This window comes from Centrocercus urophasianus, unplaced genomic scaffold (assembly GCF_019232065.1).
Source record: "Centrocercus urophasianus isolate 14NV4802_14NV808 unplaced genomic scaffold, USGS_Curo_1.0 seq_376, whole genome shotgun sequence".
In the NCBI taxonomy this organism is placed as follows: domain Eukaryota; kingdom Metazoa; phylum Chordata; class Aves; order Galliformes; family Phasianidae; genus Centrocercus; species Centrocercus urophasianus.
This window is the reverse complement of record NW_024884951.1, coordinates 15,578-35,200: the sequence shown is the minus strand read 5'-3', so window position 1 is coordinate 35,200 and position 19,623 is coordinate 15,578. Positions and strand designations below refer to the sequence as shown.

At 47.7% G+C, this 19,623-nt stretch overlaps 1 protein-coding gene across 11 annotated transcripts in view; it reads left to right on the top strand.

Annotated features, from left to right (window-relative positions):
* The window catches only part of NF2 (neurofibromin 2), a 41,902-nt gene that overhangs the window by 9,724 nt on the left and 12,555 nt on the right, over nucleotides 1–19,623 (top strand). For all 11 annotated transcript variants that reach the window (XM_042832232.1, XM_042832233.1, XM_042832234.1 and 8 more), the window contains exons 4-13: nucleotides 1,455–1,538; nucleotides 7,104–7,172; nucleotides 7,633–7,715; nucleotides 8,440–8,515; nucleotides 8,824–8,958; nucleotides 11,142–11,216; nucleotides 12,643–12,756; nucleotides 15,164–15,286; nucleotides 15,664–15,881; nucleotides 17,214–17,319. In XM_042832232.1, coding sequence (XP_042688166.1) covers nucleotides 1,455–1,538; nucleotides 7,104–7,172; nucleotides 7,633–7,715; nucleotides 8,440–8,515; nucleotides 8,824–8,958; nucleotides 11,142–11,216; nucleotides 12,643–12,756; nucleotides 15,164–15,286; nucleotides 15,664–15,881; nucleotides 17,214–17,319 — 1,083 coding nt within the window. The remainder of the gene's footprint in view (nucleotides 1–1,454; nucleotides 1,539–7,103; nucleotides 7,173–7,632; nucleotides 7,716–8,439; nucleotides 8,516–8,823; nucleotides 8,959–11,141; nucleotides 11,217–12,642; nucleotides 12,757–15,163; nucleotides 15,287–15,663; nucleotides 15,882–17,213; nucleotides 17,320–19,623) is intronic.

The following is a 19,623-nucleotide window of genomic DNA, read 5'->3' as shown; positions in this document are numbered from 1 at the left end:
CAGCTGATGTTGTAGCTGTGCTGTCTGACTGGTAATGAAGCGTTTCTGTCACAGCAGCTTTCTCTTTCAGACAAGATCAATTTTCAGAAACTATTTACTATAAAAAGAAACAGGAGGCAGGAGTGTTACAGGCTGTAGAATAATCCTGGGCTGATCTCTCTGGGCATTCATTAGGATGTTGTAGCTGCTCCTTGGCTGTTGAAGTTGCACCAAAATAGGAGCAATCTGGATTCAGCTGCCTTGCTTTAGATTTCAGTGTACTCTGCCCTTTACAACAGATATAAAAGTGAGCTCACTAGCTCATTGATACTCCTCCCAGTTCCAAAGTTTGTCTTTGTTCTTCAGAGCTAAAGGTTGAAATGCAAAATATTGCTGTTCATTTCCAAAGTCTGTCTTGTGCTCTCGTGTCTCCTTAGGGCAGTTTCTAAATGTCCAATTTGCCATGGCTTTTAGGCCTGATAAGGAAAAATGCTTTTTGGCAGCTTTGAAAAACAGAATCACAGAGGAAAAGCAGTTAAAGCTGCATTTTATAAATGCAGACCGTGACTTTTCCGCTAGGATTTTAATGATATGAGAGGAGCCAATGCTCCAGTACTGTGTGTAAGAAACAGGAACACACATAAGCTTGCAAGCTCCCCCATTCACCTTAATGCAGGAGAATCTCTTCTGTGATTATGTTGTAACTGACTTTGAGGGTGCAAAACGTGCTGTACATTCAAATACACATTACTGTATCTCTGTGACAATCCATTTTAGGAAAATAGTACTTTTTTTTTTTTGTTCTTCAGAAAAATTAAGTGGCCAAGAACATAAAATATCAAACGTGACAGGTTTAATTTTTTAATGCACAGAAGCCAGGAAACATCAAGCAGTAGCTTTTGGGAACTGTATGCTGGCTCTCCTGGGAGCGTGCGCAGGAGCTGCCTGCTGTTAAAAGCACTGCCACAGAGGTGACCTGCAGTCTGCTTGCTGTTGGTGGGGATTGGAGGGAATTAGCCCCAAGCACAGGTGAGCACCTACTCACAGAAAGGTCTGAATGCCCCACAGCAAAGCCCTTTGTGTGCTCAGAGCCTCAGCTGCAACTCCTTTTTTTCATTTAGTGTTGCATGTAGTCCTGTCAATCTACAGCTTATGCCTTAGGAGGTTTTATCTCCACATGCAAGGCTTTTTTTCCCCACTTGCCCTTCACAGTGAGATACAGGTTCTGTCACTTTCCCATTATAAATTTAGTTTCTTGCAAACCTGTCTGCAAAAGGTGGCTTGTGAAAGCCTGAGCCCTTCCCTGTACAGACATCAGAGATTTCCTGGGCCTGAGCAGGAGCTAGTGTTAGCAATGTTGTTAACTGTGTGGTTGACAGCCCTAGTTAAAACAAACTGCAGCCATCTGCTGTGACAGTCATGCTTTGCACTGCTTCACTGAACATGTGTTATGTGTCCTTTATTGCTGTGTGCAGGTGAAGAAGCAGATTTTGGATGAGAAGATCTACTGTCCTCCTGAGGCTTCTGTCCTGCTGGCCTCTTACGCAGTCCAAGCCAAGGTAGGCACAGCGGGATTTTCTGAGGGCAAAGTGGTGTTGGCTTAGTGTTGCTCCTGGGAAGCTGGGTGCTTTGTTACATACCCACTTCCTGAGGCAAGGAAAGTTGTTAAAAATTCAAAAGTGATGGGACTACAATAGCAACATTGTCTTCTCCATGCTGCCAATTTCTGGCTGCCTTTGGACATTGGATGCATTTTTATTTTCTTTTTCCAGAAGCCTTTAGCAAGCTCTCAGCCTGTGAGTTAGCAATGCCTACTTGAGTATGGGTTACTACTGGAGCACTTGAATTCCTGCAGCCTGTGCTTTTTTGGATCTCCTCCCTATTCTTGCTGTTGTAGCCAGTAGCAAACCAGCTGTGAGACTGGCAGCTTCACTGCTTCCCTGGAATACTTGTCCTGATAACTGCCTTGTTTTGAGTGCTACAGCTTGCCTCATCAATGTTACTGCAGTGTTAGAGATCTTTCTGACTTGTTCCTTTGCTGAAGCTTTGATCGTGGCTCTTTGGCCTCACTACACAGAGGGAAGAACTCAATTGTCATCAAGTTCCCCTCAGTCCTCAGCTGAATTCTGCTCTACACCCGAAGTCAGTGGTTTTTGCCAAGAACTGACTCTAAAGAGCACTGTTGTGCAGCCTGGAACAGCCTTGGATAGCAGAGGAAGCAGCCAGCAGCAGGGGGACTCTTGTGATACAGGGAGCAGCCGTAGGTTCAGAGGTGGGGACATCTTGCTAGAGATCACAGAATCACAGAATCACAGAATTGTAGGGGTTGGAAGGGACCTCCAGAGATCATTGAGTCCAACCCCCTGCCAAAGCAGGTTCCCTACAGCAGGTCGCACAGGTCGGCATCCAGGCAGGTCTTGAACATCTGCAGAGAAGGAGACTCCACCACCTCCCTGGGCAGCCTGTTCCAGTGCTCCGTCACCTCACTGTAAAGAAGTTCTTGCGCACATTTGTGCGGAACTTCCTATGCTGCAGTTTCCAGCCATTTCCCCTTGTCCTGTCTCCACTCACCACTGAAAACAGTCTGGCCTCGCCATTCTGCCCCCCACACCTTAGATATTTATAGACCTGGATCAGGTCCCCTCTCAGTCTCCTTTTCTCAAGGCTGAACAGACCCAGTTCACTCAGCCTTTCCTCGTAGGAGAGATGCTCCAGGCCCTTCACCATCTTCGTGGCCCTCCGCTGGACTCTTTCCAAGAGATCCTTGTCTTTTTTGTACTGGGGAGCCCAGAACTGGACACAGTACTCCAGATGAGGTCTTACCAGGGCAGAGTAGAGGGGGAGGATCACCTCCTTTGACCTGCTGGACACGCTCTTTTTAATGCACCCTAGTAAGCCATTGGCCTTTTTGGCCACAAGGGCACACTGCTGGCTCATGGCCAACCTGTCGTCCACCAGGACACCCAGGTCCCTCTCCGCAGAGCTCCCCTCCAGCAGGTCATCCCCCAACCTGTAGTGGTGCATGGAATTATTCCTCCCCAGATGCAAGACTCTACACTTGCTTTTGTTAAACCTCATCCGGTTTTTTTCTGCCCAGCTCTCCAGCCTATCCAGGTCTTGCTGAATGGCAACACAGCCTTCAGGCGTGTCAGCCAATCCTCCCAACTTCGTATCATCAGCAAACTTGCTGAGGGTGGCCATTATCCCCTCATCAAGGTCATTGATGAAGATGTTGAACAAGACCGGACCCAGTACAGACTCCTGAGGAACACCACTGCTTACAGGTCTCCAACCGGACTCTGCACCACCAACAACGACCCTCTGTGCTCTGCCAGTCAGCCAGTTCTCAACCCACCTCACTGTCCACTCATCTATCCCACATTTCCTCAGCTTTGTTATAAGGATGTCGTGGGGGACGGTATCAAATGCCTTGCTGAAATCAAGGTAGACTACATCCACTGCTTTCCCCCTATCCACCCAGCCAGAGACAACATCATAGAAGGCTACCAGGTTGGTCAAGGACGACCTCCCCCTTGTGAACCCTTGAGATGGGTCATTTATCCCTGTGACACAACATGTACCACTGCTGAATTGAGTTTTCTAGCTAATCTCCAGCTCCCATGTAAAGATAATGCCATTGGAAAAGAAGAGCAGTTGCTGGAGTCCTCTCACAGCTCAACTACCACATCTTTGTGTCTGTACTCAGTCATTTTCTGGATGCTCTTCAGGATAGGGTTTTGACTTGCAGAACCATAGGCCAAGTGCCTGTGCCCCACTGCTGTCCCTAAGGGGCCTCAGGGGACAGGCAGGGTAACTGTGCTCTGTGAGATCTGTGTCACAGTGCAAGAGTGGGATTTTTTTCTGTTGCCTGAGGAGGGCTCGGTGCAGGCAGGGTGGAAGCACTCGTTTCAAGGAGTCTCATCCTCAGCAATGGCTTTTTCCAGGTTGCATGGTAACATTCCTCATAACCCTTCAGTCTGTGCCCAATTTGTCTGAATCCAGCAGTGGGTGATGTGCACGGTGTTGTTTGATGACAAATGTTTGGATTTGCTAGAAAAAGGTGTGTTCTCCTCATAGGCAGAATATTGATGACAATCTGTTTTGTTAGAGGGACTCATCAGCTGGGGAAAAGAGTTGCTTTTAACAACGCTTGTGTGAAACAGCCATTGCTCTGATCACATACACGTGTGAACACTCGCTTGGGTTTTTCTCACGTAACCTGCCAAGCTGAGGGTACAGAGGGGATGCCACTTCCACTGCCAAAATGAATAAACCCTTGGGTAAAACCCTTGGGTGCTGTTCTTGGCCATGGCTGCTCACGTGCTCAGGAGCGGCATGGACTTTGGTGCAGAGCTGTTGTACTGTCCTGTGTCTGCTCTCCCAGCTTGGCTCCTGACCTTGTCCTCAGCAGCACATGCTCTGTGTGTCTGGAGATCGACTGGAATCGGAGCAGTTCTCCTAATCTTGCAGATCTTGATCCTGCAGAGGCTGTGAGGAGATGGCAGAGGAGTGCCTTTCCTTATCTTAGCTAATGCACCTTTCGTGTCTGCTTCAGACACGGCTTTTCCTTGCTGCCCCTTTGGTAACCAGGCAGAGCTTCCCCTCCTGCTCTTTTTCAGGAAAGGTAGAAGTGGAAAGCAAACCCTCAGTATGGAGCTGGGAAGAAAGATATTGCAGGTCACCTCCTTCCAGTTAAATAGGATAATGATGTCCTTTCTGGACAAGAAAGCAGCCACTGGGCACAGTAATTTCTCTAATAACCTGCTGATTTGCATGATGAGGGGCATAACGGCCTGACACGGAGTCAGTGTGGTTGCAGCTGATGAAGCCACTTGATTGACAGCTAGGTTTGTTTGTGCTGCTGTTGAACCACCCACGTGAAATAACAAAGTAAGCGTGCGGGTCATCAAATTAAAAGCTTGTTTATTTCTGTATCATTGCATTCGTTTGGGGAATTACTCTGTGTTTTCCCCTCTAGCTCTGCATTCAAACCACCCACACCGCTTTCAAATATTGGAGATGGTTCAGGTTTTAAATAGCAGTGAAAGACTTGGAAACTATCAAATAAGGTGTCCCTGCAGCAATGGCAACATCCAAGAGGTTTTTCCATTCCTCGCCCCTCCAATGCAAATCGCTGCCCCGCTGCTCTCAGCACTTCAGGTCTTGAAGCACTTCAGCATTAGCAACAGGGCCCTCTGCTTTTGTTTTTTTCCCCAAACAAACAATAATCAGCACTAATGGGTCGCAGCTGAGCGTGCCCATGTTTGTACAGGACAGCACAAGCCAGGCTGGATGATGTGAAGGCAACTTCTGCGTGTGACCGTGAATATTAATTGTGTCATACAATTAACAGGAGTTAAAATTCTGTGACAGTTTTGAAGCAATTATTTAATTGGAAAGGTCTTTAAAAGCGTGTTTGCCGAATCATTTGAGCCAGCTTACGCTGCAATATTTAAGCCATTTGTTGGTTTTTCAGTTGTGAATAATGAGTGTCCTCATCCAGACTCCCCCTCCGTACAGATATTCCTCTGGGACACGGCAACATTTTTCACCACGTGAAAATCACATAACCCATGCTTAGTTTTGGATCTCTATGGCAGACCCCAGCAAAAGAAATACTCGTGTTAATCCTGTTATTTTCATCACCTAGGAATGATTTGTTTTCTGCCTCTCCAAGGTTATTGGAGTTGTTTCCCTTGCTACTTCCGTGTTCTTGTTGCTGCTCCCTTCTGACGTGGGTACAAGAGATGTATACCTGCAATGTGCTGTCACTGAGAAGCTCCAAGCCCTGTAGACCTTGGGAGACAAACAGTTGCCACTGCTCAGCACCCTGCTGAATGGAACCCCCAGTGTTTGCGTTGTATTAATTGAAGTCTGAGTCAGTGTTGGCTGTTGCATGCTTCCTTCACATCTGCACTGGCTCTAAATCAATATCTGTGTCTTTAATCCCTGCTTGTTGTGGATGAAACGTTGCTTGCTGGGCTGCTGAGGGGGTGTCTGTGTAGGCTTGTGATCTTGAGCTCTGGTTTTGGTGCACGACATGGTGGTCCTGGCATTGAAAGGAGGCTGCCATGGAAGGCTTCCTGCCCGTATGAGCACCACGTGCCTTGGTCTTGCCTTAAAAATTGTCACCATTTTGTGCTTTCTGAGCTGAGGAGCTACAGAGAAGCTGGGAGGGAAGGGCTGCTTCCCTTGCAGAACGCATGACTGAAGGGAGCGTTGCTGTGCCTTGTGTAATCTCCTAATGTCACTGCAGAAGTCCTGCTTGCCAGGTGAATGAGAATCGCAGCATTTCCTGTACGTGCCTCACATCCTTCATCCCATCCGCTTCAACCTGCGAGGTTATTTGAGGTGCTGCTTTCTGGCTGTTTCCTCCCCTCTTATGCTGCATGGGAGATAAATTCATTTTCACACGCACTGCAGGGACGCTCAGCTTTTGAATCTGTTAATAAGCAGTTTTATTTCTCAGCCGTTTTATATGCTGCTCGGAAGGATGTGCATCTAAACAAATACCAGTAATTACTGGGTGTGCTTAACAAATCTGATTTGGATTCCATGACCCAATTGAACAGCGGCCCCTCTGGCAGAAAAATCAACGCCTGCCCGAGGGGAGCCTGCAATTGTCATCCAAATTCCTGTTATCATTATTATTGTTATTGAAATATTTGTTAATAGTGAACTGCAGCAGAGAAAAGGCAATCTGCCTCAGCCAGCTTACTGGGATCAGTCATTATTTGGGGACAGGTCTTTGTCCACACGTTGGATCCCCATCCCACTGCTGGTGGAAAGGCATGGATTCGGGCAGATGGGGTCTTTGCTGGTGCTGGAAGAAGTGTTTGCTGGGCATGGTGGGCACCAGCTGGCAGTGGGAGGTTTTGTCCTGCACCCTGCTCTGTTTGCTGCAGTAGAACAGGGATCTTAGTTTCTATGAGCAATCACATTGCAATGGAACTCTGTTTATTATGTTAACCAAGGAGCACGTGTTCTCACCTCTAACAAGCTGATGCTGAAGGTGTAGGTGGTCTGTATTTGCTGTGTCCACAAGGAGTGGATGTGTAAGGGTGAAGAGTTCTGTGTGCCTGTGTTGTTAACAGTGTGGGCGCAACGTCTCTGCTTCTTTCCAGTATGGTGATTATGATCCCAACGTCCACAAGCGAGGCTTTCTGGCACAGGAGGAGTTGCTTCCAAAGCGGGTAAGGAGCAGAAGAATGGATTTCCACACTTGGTAACATTTGTGCTGCAAAGCCCTTTGCAGAGAGGGTCTCTGTGGGGCTGCTTGCAGCGCATTGGGCTGGGGTGGATTTCCTTGTCAAGGTAAACGACCCAAGGAGTTGTACTGAGGAAGGAGGATTCAGTATTTTTCTGACATTTTAATAAAGGCAGAAGCAATTATTTCCTTTCTGATGGTTTTCACATTTTCATTCTGTCTGTGTTTCTTCTTGGTGGCCTGGAGACTGTGCATGCTTGAGGGCTAAATCAGCACTGTGATATTGCAAAGCGTGGGGCTGAACATGCACTGCTGGGCGAGCAGGCAGGAGCTGTAATGCCTGGGGATTATGCTGGAAGCTTGGGCATTTCTGGCCTGTTTCACGGCTTGGGAAAACATGGCAGGTAGCAGTGTGACCTGGATCTCTGTCTCCTTGTGTGTCTCAGGTAATAAACCTGTACCAGATGACTCCAGAGATGTGGGAGGAGAGGATTACAGCCTGGTATGCAGAGCATCGAGGCAGAGCAAGGTGAGTGTGTGCTGGAGTGGCCTGTGGCTCAGGGGCAGCCCCCTCACTTGAAGTGCTGCAAGGGTTTTGGGGACCTTGAGCAGGTGATGGGTGAGCTATGCTCGTAGCAGGGTTAATCCCAGCAAGCTTGGCTCACAGGCTCACAGAGGGCAAAGAGCTTTCTTTATTCCTGTGGCTCTGCCCTGCTGCCCACTGGTTCCTGATGGGGTGAACCTGGGACTCGTGCTCAGGAGGGGAGCACCTGCAAAGAGGCACAGAGGCAGCCCTACTGCCCAGGGGCTCTGGGGGCTCACTGGGCAAGGAAGGAAATAGAGACTCCAAGGCAGAAAGTCAGACTGGTGAGGTGTATCACTGCTCATGTGGTAAAACACTCTTTGTGGGAGATATTCCTGAAGTAAGATAGAACTGGAGCATAGGACTCCCAGCTGAAGACTTTTCCCTTTATGCTTAAGGGACTGGGAGAGGAACAAAGCGTTGCTTGAAGTGCTGTGTCTCTCTGGGCGGGCGTCAGCAGCCATTAAGATGCTGGCAAGCTGCAGACTGGGATTTGCTGTAGGACTGTATTGATCCTGCTAGCAAAGACAAACCTGACCCATGTGATAGAGACAGTCAAGGTTTTAAAGCATCGTGTGTGCTTAGGATCAGAAAGTGCAGCCATCTCACTCTCTCTGATCCTACCAAGTGTCTGTAACTCTGGCCTTTTTTTCTCTTTTTTGTCTGACAGAGATGAAGCAGAAATGGAGTATTTGAAGATAGCTCAGGATTTGGAGATGTATGGAGTGAACTATTTTGCAATTAGGGTGAGTGTAGGTTGTGCTTTCAAGGTGTTCAGAGTTCCTTGCTGGGGTAGCTCTCCTGTTGTCTGTGTTGCTGTGAGATTGTGTGAGTGGAGACCGCAAGAGGCAGCGGACCTGGGACACGGCTGTGCCATGTTAATGGGAGTCACTGTGCTGTGCTTTGCTACCCAGGAGGTAGGAGCCCTTTTAATATACAGTGCTGGTGGGTCGCTGCTCAGGGCTGGTTCACAAAGCTGGCAAAGGCTTGATTTGTGTCAGATTGTCCTTGATTTGATTAAAAGGATTTTCTGTTCTTTTCTTTCCTCCCTTAGAATAAGAAGGGTACTGAACTGCTCCTTGGAGTCGATGCTTTGGGTCTTCACATTTATGACCCAGACAACAGATTGACCCCTAAAATCTCCTTCCCGTGGAATGAGATCCGGAATATCTCCTACAGTGATAAAGAGGTATGGATCCATCTCCCCTCTCTTCTGAGAGCAGTGCCAGTAAGAGCACAATTACAATGTAAAATGGTTTCTTTTTGCTCTCCTATCTGCTGTGCTTGCTATGACCAGCATAGTTGAAGGCAGCTGAGACTCTCCAGGAGTGGACAAACAGAAAGTCAACTGGTTTGATTTTAGAGTACCTTCAAACCCACTAGATGTTTTTTTTTTCCACAAACAAAATCACTACTGATGTGCTTAGCCCAAATATTGAAGATGGGAAGTTTAAATTGTTTTTTTTCTGTGTGCGTGCTCTTGAATTATGGGATGTGGTGAGAGGTGTTCCTGGTGAGAAAAACTCTTGCATCTTGACATGCTATTACATCATCTTGAATTCTCTGGCTGCTGGGCTTGGCATAACAGCTGGAATCTTTTTAGGAGGCTGAAAAATTTAAGCTCACCGTAAGAGAAATATTTATTAAATGCAGAGCATAAATACAAATCTTTAGAATTGTTGGCTGCCAAACCCATTTGAGAACAGCAATAAAACTGTCTGCAGAGGAGAAACCGATCTGCTCGGTTCTTTTAGCCTGTGAGAACTGCTCAAAGAAAAGCAACTGCCTTCGTGGTAAGGAAGAAAATTAACTTGTTAATTAAAGTGTTTTCCAATTTAAACGTGATATTGATCAGGGTAAAAGTTAAAGGCTTCTCATCAGCTGCATTTATTGCATGTCTTATGAAGTTTTGTAGGAAAAGGCCATGTTGGAATTCTTGTCACTTGTTTTTTTTTCTGCTCAAAAATAGAGAGCTCCATAACTCTGCCAAGCAGCTCAGCACTTAATGACTTTCAAAGACTTTTCTACCCGTGACAGATCAGTGGAAGCTGTCAGATCATGCGCTGCCTCAGAGATATGGGGATTGAAGGCCCTGTTACTGGGCCTTGACACAAGACTGTAACAGATCTTTCTCTTGGGGGGGAAAAAGCCTGCCACTTTCTATCAGGGCAATAATCTGGGTAATAAGATGACCACAAGTAGAACTGACGTGATAGTAAACAGGCTTAATAGCTGGGTTTGACAGCTACACTGACACAGCAGGGGTATTTAATCTATTGTAACAAAGATTGACTGTTTATGTGGAACTGAAATTCCTCCTCTGGCATATTTCTGCTGGTGCCTCCAATGACTGGCGTGGATTGTGGTGGAGCTGAAGCCCAGGACGTTCATGCACGTCTGCCTGTGTGAAAGTCTGAAAAGATGGGCTCTTAAACTGACAAAACAAAACACTGCCAGGGCGAGTTCTGCTGAGCCCCTTTCAGGCAGTACAATGTGTTGATAAATAGAGCTGGTTTAATGGACGCAGGCTGCCTGCTACCGCGCTATCTCTTCAGCCAGTTATTTCTGTAGTATGTGGAAGAGTGATGGAATACATACACACCTTCTAAAAAATGCAGTATTGCAGAGCATTCTGTCTCTTCAAGCATCCTTTTGTTAGTTCAGAATCTTCTCTTTGTCCAGGGGCTGTGTTACTGAAACCCTCAATACTGGTGATGCCACCTGTATCCCTTGAGAGAATCCTTGTGGGAAGGCGCTTTGGGGAGGGTGCACTTAGGATGAGCTTGGAGCTGATCAGTGGCACAAAGCATCAAAGCGTGTTGGTGCAAGGGAATCACCTTTTGGGCTGCAGAGCAGGCTTGAGACATCACTGAGTTCTGGAGAAGAAAATGCACTGAAAAATTCTTATGAGGAGCTCTTGCAAGGGGAAATGTTAACAAGAGGAATAGAAATATGGAAACACAAGCAGCTATTTCAGCCCTCCATCACACGGCTGAGCCGGTTCTTCCTCTATTCAGAGGCGTCAGGATTTTCTACTGGCCCTCCTCAGTTCTGTACAGCTTTCAGGAGAGAAGTTTCCTGTCTCAGTTTGGGAGGCAGTGGATCAGTCTCTGGGGCCAGGAGATGGGCATTATGCTTGTTGTTTCTATCTGGCACTCCTCTTTTTCTGGCCAGGAGCAGTTGTCTCCTTGGTTGCTTTTGACTCTAGTTCCCTTGCTTGGCTAAAAGCCACAGGGACAGCTCTCAGCCTTGTTTGTCTGACACTGCTGACCTCCTTTGAGCTAAAGCTTTTGGTAAGACTTTTATAGCTGTGTCATTATTAAGTGCAGAGCTCTCTGATAATTTTGTCCCTCTCTATTTTTTCCTTTTCAGTTTACAATTAAGCCATTGGACAAAAAGATCGATGTGTTCAAATTCAATTCATCAAAGCTGCGTGTGAATAAGCTGGTAAGTCTGCAGGCACAGGCAGTGAAAATTACTCTAGCAGAAGTTTCTGCAGGCAGTACGAAACAATGCTCTTGTGGGGCTTTTCCTTCAAGCAGTCATAGGCTGCTGGACTGGATGGGCTGTAGATGTGACTTGGTACCACAGTTGTTATTCTGTCATAGCCTCTAGAAGAGAAAAGGGAAGATGAAACTGTGCTCGTTCACAGAACCTCTCCCCCTCTCCTCTGTTTTTGTGCTCCCTTTCTGAGCTCTCAGGTTGCATCTGACCTGCATGGCAGAAGCACATTGTAAGTAAAACTTTCTCCTAACCCTTGCTTTTGCTCCAAATTCCTTTTCTTCTCTTGCTCTTCTCTGTTCCAACCCATGGCTTTAGGCCTCCCACTTTTGGGAAGCACCGTTGTCAGTGTTGCAGCCCTGGCTTTTTCAAGGCTGAACCCTGCTCAGGATGCTCTGCTGTCACAGGAACAGCAAGAACTGTGTGTAGCTGTCTGTGTTGGGGATCAGCTTTAGCTAGTACTCTGGATTAGGTGTCCAGTTGGCTTTGGGGCTTTGATCCAGGTGCTGAAGTACCTGTGCACTGTTGTTAAGTTGCACAATGGATCTTCAGAAGGCAGAAAGGGAGGGGGACTTTGTTGTCCTGGCTGTAGGCTGTCCTACACACCTGCTGTACTTGTGTGCACAGGGAAATGGGGCTTTCTCACAAAGGCCTCATTCACTTTTCTCGTCAGGTTCGTAGTGCTGACTGCAGAGGATTCACTCATAATGTGTGAAATGAAATACAGACATGTGAAACTGTCCTTTTCTAAAAGAATCAGAGCTTAGAAACTCTTTCCTTGCTGAAAAATAACTGAGCTTTCCACCCTCTGTGTACCACCCCCTTTGCTTTGCTCTCTCTCCCTAGTATGACCACTTCTCTTGTCCTTCTCCTTAAGTATCAGAAGAAATAACATAGATGCTCAAAGCTATCTAAAAGTGTACAAGGTCACTTTTGATAAGCCTCTGTGTGTAGCCTTGCCCAAGGTGGAAGATGTTATTCCTTCTTTTTTTTCCATCTCAGTGCTTTTAAGCTTCATGTTGGGCAGAAGGTGGAAGTTAATCTTGAACCTTAAGAAAGGGGGGTAGTGAGAGCAGGGGAGCTGGCTGAAGCTGTAGAAGGCTGTTTTACTATTTGGCCTAATGCCTCCTCAGGGTTGGTATAATACTTGCCAGGTCCGTGCTGTGTTGGCTGCACAGAAAATTGGTTTCTGCAAAGAGCTGATGGCTCCCTGCCCTTCACGTTGGGGTACGAGAGCTCATAGAGCTTGGGTTTGGAGGAGGGAAGTGCTTACAAGCTCCAAACCTAGTTCTTTGTGTCAGGAGTAGAAACCACGCCACCATCATCACGCATACAGCTTTTTCTCTCCTCTCTTCACCTTTGACTGGAATAGATTCTTCAGCTGTGCATTGGAAACCACGATCTTTTCATGAGGAGGAGAAAGGCCGACTCATTGGAGGTGCAGCAGATGAAAGCACAGGCCAGGGAGGAGAAAGCCAGGAAGCAGGTGAGAGACATCTCCAGTAAACAGGCCGTGAGCCAGAATTGGGAATGCAAATGAGCTTGGGGAGGAACAGTCTCCAGATTGACATCAAGCACATGGAGCAGCTTTGAGGGAAGGTCCGCCTGAACGTCTCTTTATAGCAGCCTGCTCCTGCAGTGCCATTCTCCACATGGCTCTGTAGCTTGGTGACAGCCCAAGTCCAGCCCCCACACTCAGGAGCAGAACTGGGAGGAGGGGAGGGTTGAGCAAGTCTGGTTGTCCCAGAAATGTGGGCGCACCTTTCCCTGCCTCACTTTTGTCCTGAGCTCTGCAGCTAAAAAGATGTAGCGTGTTGGGGTGGCTGGTTGTAATTAAAGCAGGGGCTGTGAGGGGGAGCTGTGCTTTGTCGGGGTTCTTGGTCTCATTTTCTGATTACATGGTGATGGAATGCACGCCGACGTTTCAGGGGGTGCAGCCTGCATGCTAATTCAATGCTGCCCTCCTTTATCTGCTGCAGGTCAGCCCAGGCGGCAAAAAACAGCTCTTTGGAGGCAGCAGTGTGTAGCCAATGAGTATATATCAGCAAATTGGATTGTATGAATCATTGTTTTCTGCTCGTAGACCTTTTCTACTCACTGAAACCCACACAGCTAATCTGAATACTGCTGCTTAGAATATAAATATGGCCCTTTTGTACCAAAGCCACTAGATAGCAGCAGAAGAAACCAAAGCACTTAGTTGCACCAGGAGAGTCTTACTGTCTGGGGACTTCAAATTTGATGCACTTCGTTTGGTTTTGAATGTGTTTGCAGAGTGTTGGACTCAGTGCTGGAGCCAGGATTGGCCTGGCTTGGCGTGAGTTGTCTTGCGGGCACCACCTGACACAGCTCTCCTTCCTGCAGCTTCTGAATTGGAAGGAGAAGACAGGGCATGAGTCACACTGCAAGGGCAAGTGGGCCAGCTCCTGGGGGAAAGGGGCTTTTTGCTTTCCAACAAAAGATTCCTGCGGTTGGGAAGGAGTTGCCATTAGTGGAGCAAAAGGTCCTTCAAGAAGGAGCAGCGTGGTGTCCGAGTGCTGGTGTCCTCAGGGGCAGGTCTTGCGATTTTGTGAGTTTTTTGAAGTGTTTGAGTAACAGGAGCTGGGGGTGAGATCTTGTGTTGGGCTGCTAGAAGAGGTGATGGAGTGATGCAGGGATGCTGAGAGCAGGCAGGAGCTTGTGCTTCCCAGGAGATCCCAAATTCAGAGCCCTTGTGCTTTACAGAAGGGTTCAGGCTTCTGCTTGGGTGGCTGCTCTCCCAAGAAGCCACTGTGCTGTCTTGTACACTGTCCTCCCTTCAGGATCCACAGTTGTTAACTGATTCCAAACAATCTCTTTACATCAGGACTTCTTGTTAATGGAAGGCCTGAGTGGGATGCAGACCATAATGATAATTGAGGAAGAGAACCTTTAATAGAAGGAAGCCGAGCCATTAGAGCTGTGGGTATCCCACTTTCAGAAACTGTTGGTGTCCAAGGAGCTGAGAAATGTGTCTTGTCACACTTATTTCTGTTATTAAACCTGGCAGGTGGCCTGTGCAGTGCTCTGAGCCCAGGGTGTAGCATGGATATTTATAATGTACCCATCTCCCTGGTGCTGGAGTGGTTTAGCTTGGTTGTTAATTAGCCCAATGGCGACCTTTCTGTGCTTGGTTAGCAGAGAGGCATAGTATGGTGTACAAGAGGTGGGAAGAGGTGAGAGGATTCTGGGGGGTTGTCCCACATAGCTTGATTTTTCCCCACCTGGGAAAGCATTGTTCTTTCTTGCAGGTCTCTTATAGCTGGAGGGAGATGGTTTGTTGTGCCTAGGAACTGATTGATATGGTGTGGCCTCCCCATCTGTAAGTGAAGTGTCTAGTGTGCTGGGTTAGATTTGTGTTTGTGTCTGATGGAGAGTAACAGCCACATCCCTCAAATTCCTTCCTGACTGTGTGTCAGGATTTGATGTTCTGGTGCTGCCCTCAGACTGTCCTTAACCCCAGTCTGGCTGGCTGTTCAGCTTGCCATAGGTAACTTTAGGAAGAGCTCTGGGGACCTTGCTTGCTGGAGCCTGCCCTGTGAGTCTGTGCAGCACGATGCTGCCTGCAGATGTAACCGTTTGCAGCAGCCTGCCCAGGGAAGAGGGGATTGCCTCAGGAATGGTGCAGGAACAGGGAGAGAAGGAGTGGGATGCTCAGTATGGTGTGAACAGAGTACGTTCACATCATCCCTATTTAGTGAAGTCCTATGACTTACTATATACATCCTATTTAGTGAAGTCCCTCGTTGATGAGCAGAGAAGGAGGCAGTGCAGTCTTGTGTTCAAGCCCTCAAGTAACAACTCTCTCTAGCCCTGAGAAAAGTATTTCTAATTCGTGTTATTTCTCCTCGCTTTCCCCTGTTTCTTTTTCCCAGATGGAACGACAGCGCCTGGCCCGAGAGAAGCAAATGAGAGAAGAGGCCGAAAGAACAAGGGATGAGCTGGAGAGAAGGCTGATGCAATTAAAAGAAGAAGCAACGATGGCCAACGAGGCCCTGGTAAGTCTCTGGGCAGCTGTTTCTTGAGGCACTGCAGCTGTTCCTGACTCTTTCCACTGCTAAAGCATTTGAGTTGTGACAGTTCTGTGGCTGTTCTCAAACTGTTGCTGGTGGATGGTGATCAGGAGGCTGGATGGAGCTTATTGCATCCAGACGGTCTGCTGAGACAGGAGCACAAAGGAGAATTATTTGGGACAGAGCCTGGCTGCATCCAGGTTTTGGCTGCAGGAGGCTGCAGGCTTTCATGGAAGAGAGGGAGGGGACTCAATGAGCCATGGTGTCATGTGGAACATTCAGTTTGGGGCCCTGCTCCATCCTTGAGAGCACATTTGAGGAGACATTGTGTGCTTGCTGGCTTAACATGTGTTTATTCTCAGATGAGATCTGAAGAGACAGCTGATCTGCTGGCCGAGAAGGCTCAGATCACGGAGGAGGAGGCCAAGCTCCTGGCTCAGAAAGCAGCAGAGGCTGAGCAAGAGATGCAGCGAATCAAAGCCACGGCCATCCGGACGGAGGAGGAGAAGCGACTGATGGAACAGAAGGTGCTAGAAGCAGAGATGTTGGCACTGAAAATGGCGGAGGAGTCAGAGAGGAGGTCAGAGGGTACAACCTTGCAGCTGTCTCTGCTTTGCTTTCCAGCCCCATTCTGACTTAGCACTACTGTGGCTCACCTCGAGGTAGTCCAGAGTTTGCAGTGAGTCCTTGGCCTCCCCTGCATGCACAACAGCAACAGACCCCCAGGCTCAGCTGGTTTCTCTCTGTTTTGCTGTTTGCCACAGCTAGGCTATCCCTGCATAGGAAATGGTACAGGTAGAACAGCTGTGGCCCTGATCTTTCTCTGGATTAAAGCTGACATCCCTTCTCTGAAGCCTTCTTTGGAAGGGTGACGCTGTGGTGAAAGGAACAGGGACATCATCTGGAGTGCCCTGGTGCTGTGCCTTTCACACCCTGACAGCTGAAGGCAGCTCAACTTTTGGGTGATTTCTGCACGCACCCACTGTATTCTCAGGAGCATTTGACAACATGAATAGCAGTTGGTTTTGTTTTTGTCTTCTTCTTAATGTCAGTTCCATACTTACTATATTCTATTTGTTCCTTTATTTTCCTTCTCTCCTGTTTAGTTCTCCTTATCAGTTGTGAAGTTTGTGTTTCAGTTTAGCTCTGAGGTCTCTTTAGCTCCTCAAGTCTTTGTCTCTTGGTAGAATTGATATTGCTGTCCTATTGATACCAGAACTCAGCTTTCACAATGCTTTTGATAGTGAGCAAGAAAAAAAAAGTCATTCTTGTTTCCTTCCAACTGATTATTCCTATCCATGTGAGCTTTCTTGGTTTCAGCCCTTTTGAGTGGACAAATGCTGTCCCTGTCTATCTCTTTTTGCCTTGATCTTTAACTTGTGAAATCTTCGCTCAAATTTCTATTCAGCAGAGAAAGCTTCCTTACCTGGCTTCCACTGCTGGGGGTTCCTTGGGAGCTCATAATGCTCAAGTCTGGCTACTTGTTTTAGAAAAGTTGGGCCCTGCAGGAGGGTGAAGTGGCATGATTTTGGGTGCGTGGTCTTTTTTGAATGTAGTAAATAATTGTTAGTAGAGGCTTGCCTGTCAGAAAACTGCCTTTCCTGCTGTAAGCCTGAGCTTACCTGTTGAAGGTGTTTTTTCCTCTTCTGACATTCCGATGTGCTGCTCCAGCCCTTAGCTTAGCTTACTGCTGCTCAGCGCAGAGCTGGTGCCAGAGCTGTCCTTCTATGGCATGGCTTTTTGTGCTAGTTAGTGTCCCACATGTCAGAGGTGCCATTGTTTCCCTTATCCAAATGATTTCTTAGTTTAGGCCTTGTTAAGGGGCAGCTCTGTTTTACACCTATGCTATAATCGTGTTTATCAGCCTCTAGGCTTGGATCTAACATTGCCATTTGCTGTTCTTCCTTGGTAGGGCAAAGGAGGCTGATCAGCTAAAGCAGGACCTTCAGGAGGCTCGAGAGTCTGAGCGGAGAGCAAAGCAGAAGCTTTTGGAAATCACTAGCAAGTCATCCTACACGGTAAGAATGATCTGTATTGTCATTGCTGGTTTCCAGACAGTAGCTGTGGCATCCTCTGTAGCCTGGAGCAGTCTTGTGTCTCCATCCCATCACAGAGGGGTATGAACCATCTCATTGTATTGCTTAGCAGCTGTTCTGTAATACTTAGGAGCACTTGCCCTTTTCATCTAAGTAACTTGTCCACCAGAACACTTTGCTCTTCTTTTTTTTTCCCCTATCTACCCTGCTTTATTCTACAAAGGCCAGGGAGCTGCTGATGGAATGAAAGGCAGCAAACTGTGAACTAATCTAAAAATGTGTTACAGTCGTGCTTTGCATGTGGAGAGGACTGGCTCAGTAAGAGCTTTTAAAACAGGGTTAAATACACAACTGAGGATAGTCTGATACTTGTTAGGAAGGATAAACGTTGTTCCAAATCTGTGAAATGGTTCTTAGACATAAGCTGGTTGCTGTGCATCTTTGTGCTGAAAAACCAACTTCATTGAAGGGGGAGTATTCTGTAATTGCCCATTAAGAGGATTTCACACCTTCCTCTGAAGCATCTGGTCTTGATTGCTGCCAGGGACTGAAACACCAGACTAAAAGACCAGTGCTCGTTCTGTCTGGCAGTTTCTTTCCTCAGCTTCCCTAATTGTGCTGCAGGACCTGCAGAAGCCATCAGGTGCTCCTTCCCTGCAGCTTGCACCTGCCACGACTGCCTCTTCTGCTGCCCTTTGTCCAGAGAGGTGGAGGGGGAAGAACTTGACATCTTCAGGAATAAACTCGACAGACATACGTGGGAGTTACTGACCTGTCTAGTACTGAAGTTTTAATTTGTATGTGTGAGCTCCTTCCCTCTCTCCCCTCAAACCTTTTGAGAGGCAGATTGAAGAGGGCTGGTGATGAAGAAGCTTTTCATCCAGATTCTCTGAAGATCCTTGCAAAAACATTCAGAAGCGTTTAAGAAACAGCAGTGACGGAAAATAGTGAGGTGTTTTTAGCCTCAGGGCCTTCAGTGGAGTGCTGTAAGGCTTGATGCTTCATAAACCTTATCTTTGGAGAGCTCCTCGTGTTGCTGCAGGTTTCTGGGATCCACCAGTTCTTGAATTCTGAGTTTAATTTACTCACAAAGTGAAGCATACTTGTTGAAAACCTGCTGAATGGCCACATCAGCCCAGCATTGATGTCTGGGCAGAGCACTCGCATCCAGGTTCCCTCACATGGCTGTGCTCATCCTTAGTCAAATAAGCAGAATCACAGCTAGTGAGCTCTTGTGCATAAATCCCTGTGCTGCCCACACCAGCCATCAGCAGCGAGGCTACATTCCTGCCTGTGGAGTTAAAGCCTAATTACAGGAGGTAGTGCAGCAGGACTGCATGGAGCTCAGCTCCACCCCTCCAGCTGCATCTGTCCTGGAGGCAATCTGTGCAGAGCTGCCACCTCCTGACACACAGTGCTGTATCCTCTCCTTTCCTCAAAGAGCAGTGGTTTGCCTTTTCTCTCCCTATTTAGATGACAGTCCCCTCTCGCAGCTATTGCCCCCTCCCAGCCCTGGGAGCAGCACTGCAGCACACAGACACAGCACAAGTCTATTGCTTTTCTCAGGCCAGCTGGCTGCCTTGTGACTGTTAGACCCACATCCACCTGACAGTGCCTTGCTGAGCCCTTGTGTGTGAAGCACCCCATCTCCATCCCTTGTTACACCTGTCTCACGTCCCTCTTCCTTTGTAGCATCTCTCCTCTCTCTGCCACGTGAGCGCTTTGGGACAGAAGAGCAAGATGTGCTGAAGTGCTGCTCCTGCACAGGGTTTGGCTGAAAGGACCGTGCTGGGCAGGCGCAGTAGGAGGGAGGGAATAAGCCCAGAGTGGCCTGAGGGATATGAAGGGTTTTGAAAGCTGCTGCTGGGAGGCTGGTGTCCCTCAGGTGAATGGCAGCTCTGCCAAACGGTACCAGATTCCAGCTCTTCTCTCCCTTAATGAGGGTGTAACGCTGAGCTTGTTATTTTCCTTTCTCCCAGAGTTTGTGCTGTAGTCAGGCCAGAACTTCCCTCCTGGGAAAGAGGCAAAAGAGGAAGGGAGGAGAGGATGGATGTGTTACAGAAATGACAAGAAGCAGTTAAAATTTTTCTTTGGTAATTTTCCAGTCCCTTGTACTGGCTTTTTAAAGCTTGTTCAGGTGTCTTTTTAGACCTTGAAGCCAAAACTGCTTTTGTGATGGTGGTGGTGGATGATGCATGAGAAAGAAAAAGCAAACCTGAGTCTCAGGCCAGCAGGGCTGGGAGAACAATTCATTCTTTACTGACTTGGCAGCGCCTCCTGCCTCCT